Source organism: Argentina silus, assembly GCF_951799395.1.
Source record: "Argentina silus genome assembly, chromosome: 8".
NCBI lineage: Eukaryota > Metazoa > Chordata > Actinopteri > Argentiniformes > Argentinidae > Argentina > Argentina silus.
In genome coordinates this window covers 16,407,071-16,416,333 of record NC_139662.1, presented here as the reverse complement: position 1 = coordinate 16,416,333, position 9,263 = coordinate 16,407,071, and the positions used below count along the sequence as shown (strand labels likewise).

The window sequence follows — 9,263 nt, the reverse complement described above, 5'->3', positions numbered from 1 at the left end:
ATAAATACATTTCAAATGTTATATTATTGACTGTATACAGTGTTGTAACAACGTGCATATAGTAGAAGTACGAATGGCAAGGTAGCTTAGCTTTACTTTAGTTTGTGCTCCACTGGTTGCCCCTTTTCTCATAGCAACAGGTCACAAATTGCACACTGCGGATTTCACAACAGATATGTGAGTTTATCAATATTTAATTTGTTTCCAAATTCTTCGTGGGTCTGTGTGATCTGGGGGAAATATGTGTTTATTATACAGTATGGTCATATATTTATTATTTAACCTTTATTTATGAAGGTTTGTCTCATTGAGATAAAATGTATTTTTCACGAGAGACAGCAGCAGGTGAACAAAGTTTCAGGCAAAACAACTTACATACACAGACACAACATTGAACAAACTATAGACACACATAGAGACACATACAGTACAGTTACATATATAAACACAAACGTCATAACTAAAACAGCAGTCCTAATGACAGTTACACTCATCTGTGATATTTGTGTCTACCAAGTGTCTACCAAACGCTACCAAAGTCACCAGATCCTCAAGTTGTATATTGTTCTGGAGAGAATTCCAGGACCACAGAGCTGAGTAGCTAAAACTATTTCTGCCATGACCTATTCTTATTTTTGGGACTGTTAAAAGCAAGTGCGAGTGAGACCATAACTGATATTTATTTTCTGACCTAATCAAAAAGGACAGGAGGTTAGGAAGTACAGCTCAGTTTCCACCTGGTTTGTGGGCAGTGCTGGGCACATAGCCTGTCTTCTCTGGAGAGCCAGGTCTCTCCTCTCCTCTCCTCTCCTCTCCTCTCCTCTCCTCTCCTCTCCTCTCCTCTCCTCTCCTCTCCTCTCCTCTCCTCTCCTCTTCTCTTCCCTTCTCTTCCTCTCCTCTCCTCTTCTCCTCCTCTTCTCCTCCTATCCTCTCCTCTTCTCTTCCTCTCCTCTCTTCCCTCCTCTGGGACATTCTGCTCGTCAGGTTTAGACATGTGTTCCTCCAGCCACAGCAGAAACCAGCTACTCACACTGTGGCATTATGGGAAATAAACCTACAAGTCTGTTCCTGCTCTCCCTCCTACTCCCCCCCTCCTCTCTCTTTCTCTCCCTACTCCCCCCCCTCTCTCTCTCCCTCCTACTCCCCCCCCTCTCTCTCTCTCCAGCTTTCAGTTGTTTCTTCTTGCCCTGTTGTGCATACGTACTTTACGTTTCCTGTCCCTCGCTGAGTTTCATTCTGACACAAGGAGAACCCTGGAGTAGAGACAGACTGACTGACAGGACAGGTACGCATACATACAGGTGTACTAACAGACCGTCAGGCAGGCAGACAGACAGTCAGACAGACAGACAGACAGACAGACAGACAGACAGACAGTCAGACAGACAGACAGACAGACAGACAGACAGACAGACAGACAGACAGTGTACTAAGAGACAGTCAGACAGACAGTCAGTGTACTAACAGACAGACAGTGTACTAACAGACAGACAGACAGAGAGACAGACAGACAGAGAGACAGCTATACAGAGAGACAGACAGAGAGACAGCTATACAGAGAGACAGACAGACAAACAGACAGACAGACAGACAGACAGACAGACAGACAGGACAGCTATACAAAGAGACAGATAGACAGACAGACAAACAGCTATACAGAGAGACAGACAGAAAGGATAGCTATACAGAGTGACAGACAGACAGGACAGGAAGCCCTGCGTCTGATCTGATCTGAAACAGACAGACAGACAGATAGACAGTGTAGTGACAGACAGACAGAAATGACAGCTATACAGAGAGACAGACAGAGAGACAGACAGACAGACAGGACAGCTATATAGAGACAGACAGACAGACAGACAGACAGACAGACAGACAGGACAGCTATACAGACAGACAGACAAACAGGTATACAGAGAGAGAGACAGACAGACAGACAGACAGACAGACAGACAGGACAGCTATACAGAGAGACAGACAGGTATATAGAGAGACAGACAGGACGGGAGAGGAAGCTCTGTGTCTGATCTGATCTGAAACAGAGAACATGTTCAATGATGTTGACAGTTAATGTGTGTGCGTTTTTTTTTATTGTTGTTGTTGTTTCTCGGTTTCAGGGGATGTGATAAGTGCAGTTCATTCCCAGAGCTGAGAGACTGAGTGTGGTTCCTGTTAATGTGTGGGTGTGAAGTCACAGACCTATGTGGTGTTAACTCACTCAGGGTGATTTAAACAGAGACCTATGTGGTGTTAACTCACTCAGGGTGATTTAAACAGACGTCAATGAACCAATCAACATACTAAGGCAGATGCTCTACAGATGGATAAAAGCAATGGGTGCTGTAAGAAACTAACAAAATCTCTCTCTCTCTCTCTCTCTATATATATATATATATATATATATACCCCTCTCTCTTTCTCTTTCTCTCTCCCCCACCTCTCTCCCCCCCCTCTCTCTCCCCCCCTCTCTCCCTCTCTCTCAGGTGTTTGTCTCTGCTAGGGGGTGTGCTTAGTATGGTTGTCTGATGAACCTCTGAAGCACCCAGGCATAGCACCCCATCATGAGTGAACCAGCACAGAGCCCCTCCCCCCAGACACATAGCCCCTCCCCCCTAACAAATAGCCCCTCCCCTCACACTGAGAGCCCCTCCCACCCCCCAGATGAGGACCAGTCTGCCCCCCGGCCTGCTGCCACAGCCCCCCGGAAACCAGTCCGCCTTCAGGAGAGGTACAAACCCACGATGGATGGATGGATGGATGGATGGATGGATGGATGGATGGATGGATGGGCAGACAGACAGAGAGACAGACAGAAGGACGAATACACAAACGGACATAGGTGGTAGATAGATAGATAGATAGATAGATAGATAGATAGATAGATAGATAGATCCCTGAGCCACTCGTCACACCTTTGTCTCCGTAGGCGTGGCTCCAACGTGTCCCTGGTACTGGACGTGAGCAGTCTGGGGGTGGTGGAGCCTCTGTGTTCCGTCTCCACCCCCAGAGAGACCATCCTCCACCTGCTCCGCTCCTCCTCACGACCCCTGACCCCTACCATGCTGCAGCAGGCTGCTACAGACACACACAGCCTCAACTCAGAGTACCAGGTACACACACACACACACACACACACACACACACACCCAAACACACACAAACACACACGCACACACACACACACACACACACACACGCATGCTGAGTCTAAAAAGTATTTTTCTCTCTCCAACAGAAAATCCCTCCCAACTTTGTCAACCCTGCAGAACTAGACATCCCTGGACATGCTATGAAGGACAGATATAAGACCATACTACCTAGTGAGTATACATACAAGACCATACTACCTAGTATACATACAATACCATACTACCTAGTATACATACAAGACCATACTACCTAGTATACATATAAGACCATACTACCTAGTGTGTATACATACAAGACCATACTACCTAGTATACATACAATACCATACTACCTAATATACATACAAGACCATACTACCTAGTATACATATAAGACCATACTACCTAGTGAGTACAAATACTGCACAATAACTTGACATAATAATATGTCTGTTCACATGCTTTGCACGTATGTAAATCAGACCCTGAGACACGCGTGAGTCTGATGAGCCCAGACAAGGACAAGCCTGAGAGATACATCAACGCCAACTACATCAAGGTTAGAATCATGTCTTACTACAAGCACTAGCACATCCGAAACCGTTACTGCTATCTCTGATGCTTGTCTTGAGAGGTCTAGAATCGTTGAGTGCACTTTGAGGATGTTAGAATGTTGAGGATGTTGATCGTTGGTTTTGTGTGGGAGTGTGTCAACCAAGGAAACCCACAGGAAGTACAGGTGGTAAAGACAGGAAGCTGCTGTGGAAATGACACAGCCCTAACTCTGGAGTCTCCCTCCTACTGTGTGTCTTCTCTGCAGAGTTCTAATGCTGTGTGTCTTCTATGTAGAGTTCTAATGCTGTGTGTTTCTTTGCAGGGTTATAATGCTGTGTGTCTTCTATGCAGGGTTATAATGCTGTGTGTCTTCTATACAGGGTTATAACAGTGCGCCCAGGGCTTACATAGCCACGCAGGGCCCCATGGTGAACACAGTAGAGGACTTCTGGGACACGGTGTGGCAGGAGGGCTGTCCTGTCATTGTCATGATCACCAAGCTGAAGGAGAAGATCGAGGTACAGTCCCTCAGCCTGGAGTGAGGGACTGTGTACTGCTTATTCCCCTTTCAGACAGAGGGGAAATTGCACTCCTGTAGCGCTTCAGTCACGCCTTTTAGTTGTGTCTGAAAGGGAACGCTACGGCTTTTTAGAGCGGCAACTAAACCTACTCGGGGGCTATTTTCTTAACGCTACGGCAACTAAACCTACTCGGGGGGCTAGTTTCTTAATGCTACAGCAACTAAACCTACTCGGGGGGCTAGTTTCTTAATGCTACAGCAACTAAACCTACTCGGGGGGCTAGTTTCTTAATGCTACAGCAACTAAACCTACTCGGGGGGCTAGTTTCTTAATGCTACAGCAACTAAACCTACTCGGGGGGCTAGTTTCTTAACGCTACGGCAACTAAACCTACTCGGGGGGCTAGTTTCTTAACGCTACGGCAACTAAACCTACTCGGGGGGCTAGTTTCTTAACGCTACGGCTGCCCTGTGAAAGCAGCAATGTGGGCGGGACATGCTGTGCAACTGATAGTTTAACTGTCAACAAGTGCAGGCTGCCCAAGTTAGCGTGATCCTGCCCAACGTGTTTGGAAATTTAAAGAAAGATTTTGACAATCTGGAGAAAGTTTGATATGTCTTGTTTTAAAATACGGTTTGGAAATGTGAGCAGATTACCTTATCGGTAACAGTACTGACAGTAGTGTGTGTGTGTGTGTGTGTGTGTGTGTGTGTGTTTCAGAAGTGTGAGCTGTACTGGCCAGAGAAGACAGGTAGCTATGGCAGATTTGACCTCAGGGTCGCCATCGTAACAGAGTGTGACGACTACACCATCCGAGACATGACGGTTCAGGTGAGAACATCAACTCATCTTACAGACAGTGTCAGGGGCTAGGGGCTAGCTAGGGAGTAGGGGCTAGGGAGTAGGGGCTATGGACTATGGGCTTGGGAGTAGGGGCTAGGAACTAGGGGCTATGGACTAGGGACTATGGAGTAGGGGCTAGAGAGTAGGGAGTAGGGGCTAGGAACTAGGGGATAGGAAGTAGGTGATAGGGAGTAGGGGCTAGGAAGTAGGGATTAGGGAATAGGGTCTAGGGGTTCGGGATTAGGGAGTAGGGGGTAGATATGGGCTAGTGAATTTGGGCTAGGGAGTAGGGAGTTGATTTGGCCCTAACTACAGCGTTAGTTCTCAAACAGAAGTGTGTCTCTCCAGGTGGGCTCAGAGAGCAGAAAGGTGAGGCACTACTGGTACTCCTCCTGGCCGGACCACCAGACCCCCGACTGCAGCGGACCCCTGCTACGCCTGGTGGGGGAGGTGGAGGAGCATAGGCTAGCCCTCCCCAGCCCCGGACCCTCCATAGTACACTGCAGGTAGGACTAACACACACACACACACACACACACACACACACACTCACTCTCACACACACACACACACACACACACACACACACACACACACACACACATACCACCGTAGCCCAGGGCTGCTTGAGTCTCCATGTTTACGTGTTGTGACAGCCCAGGGAGCCTCCCATCGCATCATCACATTCCATGTCTGGCAGGATCAGAGAACACCTCATCAGTCAGAATGACATGGATCATGTACAGCAGTAAGACATGAGAACACACACTAGTAGGACTATAACACACACACACACACACACACACACACACACACACACACACACACTGAGAACACACACTAGTAGTGAACATGGAGACATGAGGACACACACTAGGAGTGACACCATAGAAGACAGCTGGTCAGGTGGTGTTAGATGTTCATTATGTAGACTGTTGTACTACTGGTTACCGCAGACAGAGACTCTCCTATAACAAAGAGACTAGCGGAAAAAAGACATTGCATGACATTAGATTAGATTCAACTTTATTGTCATTGTGCAGAGTACAAGTACAGAGACAATGAAATGCAGTGAGTGTGAGTGTGTGCATGCGTGGGTGGGTGTGTGTGTGTGTGTGTGTGTGTGTGTGTGTGTGTGTGTGTGTGAGAGTGAGTGTGTGTGTGTGTGTGTGTGTACGCATTGATATGGTGTAATGGAAGACAACAGTATAACATAGTATATGTCTGGTACGCGGTTGATACCATTCCTCATTCCGTTCCATGCATTATGATGAGCCCGTCCTCCGATTTCTACCTCCACCAGCCTCCCCTGCAGCCAGTCTATAACAAAATGCCGTATATTGACATGATTGTGTGGTCTCTCTCAGTGCGGGGATCGGTAGGACAGGCTGCTTCATAGCCAGCAGTATTGGATGTCTACAGCTGAAATACACCAGTCAGGTGGACGTGCTGAAGATCGTCTGCCAGCTTCGCCTAGACAGGTAGCACGCACACACACACACACACACACACACACACACACACACGCACACGCACACAGAGACACACACACGCGCACACAGACATACTCACGCACACGCACACACACACACGCACAGACTCTACACTACACTGTTAACAGAATCACTGTGGGAGCAGTATGAGTGGGCCTTTCCTGCTTTACCCACACACTTCTCTCTCTCTCTCTCCCCCCCCCCCCCTCAGAGGTGGTATGATCCAGACCAGTGAGCAGTACCAGTTCCTCTACCTCACACTGGCCCAGTACAGCAGACAACTTGAAGGGAGCCACACCAGCCCAGAGACGGGGGAGTCCACCACCCAGCCCTGAACTAGCCTTGAACCAACCCAGAACCAGACCTGAACCAACCCTGAACCAACCCTGAACCAACCCAGAACCAACCCTGAACCAACCCAGAACTAGCCCTGAACCAGCCCTAAACCAACCCTGAACCAACCCTGAAACTAGCCAGCCTGGAACCAGCTCTGAACCAACCCTAAACAAGCCCTGAGAACCAGCCCTGAACCAACCCTGAACCAGCCCTGAAAACTAGCCCTGAACCAACCCTGAACCAGCCCTGGACCAGCCCTGAACCAACACTGAACCAACCCTGAACCAGCCCTGAACCAGCCCTGAACCAACCTTGAAACCAGCCCTGGACCAGCCCTCAACCAACCCTGAACCAACCCTGAACCAGCCAGCCCTGAACCAACCCTGAACCAGCCAGCCCAGCAGGGAAGGAGACACACGGTGACTACGATAGAGGGAGAGGGAGAGAGAGAAAAACCCATGACAGGTTACTGGAACTCTCCCTGCTCACTGTATTCACCAACCTCATCTCCTGGCCCTGCCTCCCCTGGCCCAACCTCATCCCCAGACCCTGCCTCCCTGGCCCAACTCATCCTCTGGCCCTGCCTTCCCTGGCCCAACCTCCCCTGGCCCCCAACCTCATCCCCTGCTCCCAACCTCATCCCCCAGCTCTGCCTGATTCAGGAAGGATTCTGAGCTACAAATGGATTGGGTTTGGAGGGGCTAGGGTTAAGGTTTAGGGTTAGGGTTAAGTTTTAGGCTTAGACTATAGTTTATGATGGCATTGAGAAGTTTGTGTATGTGGTCATTGGTGGTGTAATGTGTTTCCTGTTTCCTTATATTTGCCACTGTGATAAATTTGATTTTTTTTTTTATGAATGAAGAGTTCTTGTCTGTAATTATTTGGAGTCGGCCTTCAGTTAAGTTGACAAGATGAACATCTGTATCTTTTCATTGTATATTCTGCTACTGTTCCGTCAGCCTCTCTCTGTGGTGGCTCTCATATACAACACCTCAGGGTGATCACGAGAGCGATATCAGCTGACGGATCATTACATGTTGATAACACAATGATACGTGATATAGTGGAGGGTAAACCCAAGTAACCCAGTTTCATCATAGGGTTTACCTACATATTCTTCTAGGTCAATTTTGTTTACATTAGGGTTTACCAACATTCTCTGCTAGGTCAATGTTATTTGCATTAGGGTTTACCCTCCTATTCAATCCATGATGTTCATGTTTACAGACCCGTTTTTTTAGCACTACATCCCTGACAATAATACCTCTTTCAGACAGAAAACACAGCTTAATTTGCCCTTCGATAACTGTATTGGTGATTCCAAGTGTAACCTTTCAGACAGAGGAAAAAGTGCCGCTTCTGTCAACTACACCACGGAACGTTCATGTTTAGTTCGTTAGTTAGTTCTAACAACGAACGTGATTAGCCAGTTGGTTAACTTGCCAGCCAACGAGTTCAAATCATGACATTTTGAGAACCATAAATTAATTTGCTCACATTTCCCTACCGTATTTTAAAAGAAGACATCCCAAACTTTCTCCAGATTGTCAAAATCTTTATTTAAAATGCCAAACACGTTGGACAGGACCTCGCTAACTTGGGCAACCTGCACTTGTTGACATCCGATTCAATTGATTGACAGTTCAACTATCAGTCGCACGGCAACGGACCTAAGTCCCGCCCACAATGCCGCTTCAGCTGCGGCTTGACTTTCGGACCGAGAACACAGCGCAGTCGTAGCGTTACGAAACTATTCAATTCAATTCAATTCAAAGGGCTTCATTGGCATGGGAAACAACAGTTTATATTGCCCAAGCAAGTAAAATTACAAATAAACAAAAATGAAATAACCAATACAAATTTAACAGTAAACATTACACACAAGAGTTTCAAAAGAATAGTAACTAAGCGTAAATAAACCGAAAACAATATAAGCGTTTTGCCATTTACAATGTTATATTATCGACGATGTACAGTGTTTTCCAATCTGCACACAATTAAATATAGTTAAATAAATTGATTATACAGTAATTTGCAGTTGTGTTTGTGCTCGACTGGTTGCCCTTATCCTATAGTAACAGCTCATAAATGTTGCTGCTGTGATGGCACACTGGTATTTCGCCTAGCAGATATGGGAGTTTATCCAGGTTTGATTTGTTTTCGAAATCTATGTGGGTCTGAGTAATGTGAGGAAAATATGTGTTTCTAATATAGTCATACATTTGGCAGGAGGTTAGGAAGTGCAGCTCGGTTTCCACCTCATTTTGTGGACAGTGTGCACATAGCCTGTCTTCTATCCCTAAGTAGGTTTAGTTGCCGCTCTAAAAAGCCGTAGCGTTCCCTTTCACACACAACTAAAAGTCGTGACTGAAGTGCAATTTCCCCTC

The 9,263-nt window shown here is 46.9% G+C and overlaps 1 protein-coding gene across 3 annotated transcripts in view; it reads left to right on the top strand.

Annotated features, from left to right (window-relative positions):
• Positions 1-7,733, top strand: part of ptprr (protein tyrosine phosphatase receptor type R) — a 9,387-nt gene extending 1,654 nt beyond the window's left edge. Inside the window, exons 1-10 of one of the 3 annotated variants that reach the window (XM_083675908.1) lie at positions 1,199-1,285; positions 2,484-2,728; positions 2,927-3,110; positions 3,236-3,320; positions 3,611-3,687; positions 4,064-4,201; positions 4,925-5,035; positions 5,396-5,553; positions 6,415-6,528; positions 6,752-7,733. In XM_083675908.1, coding sequence (XP_083532034.1) covers positions 2,562-2,728; positions 2,927-3,110; positions 3,236-3,320; positions 3,611-3,687; positions 4,064-4,201; positions 4,925-5,035; positions 5,396-5,553; positions 6,415-6,528; positions 6,752-6,875 — 1,158 coding nt within the window. In that variant the 5' untranslated portion in view covers positions 1,199-1,285; positions 2,484-2,561 and the 3' untranslated portion in view covers positions 6,876-7,733. Of the gene's footprint in view, positions 1-1,198; positions 1,286-2,483; positions 2,729-2,926; positions 3,111-3,235; positions 3,321-3,610; positions 3,688-4,063; positions 4,202-4,924; positions 5,036-5,395; positions 5,554-6,414; positions 6,529-6,751 lie in introns of those variants that run through there. The other 2 variants (XM_083675909.1, XM_083675907.1) reach the window with 2 other exon arrangements.
• Positions 7,734-9,263: the final 1,530 nt, after the last annotated feature.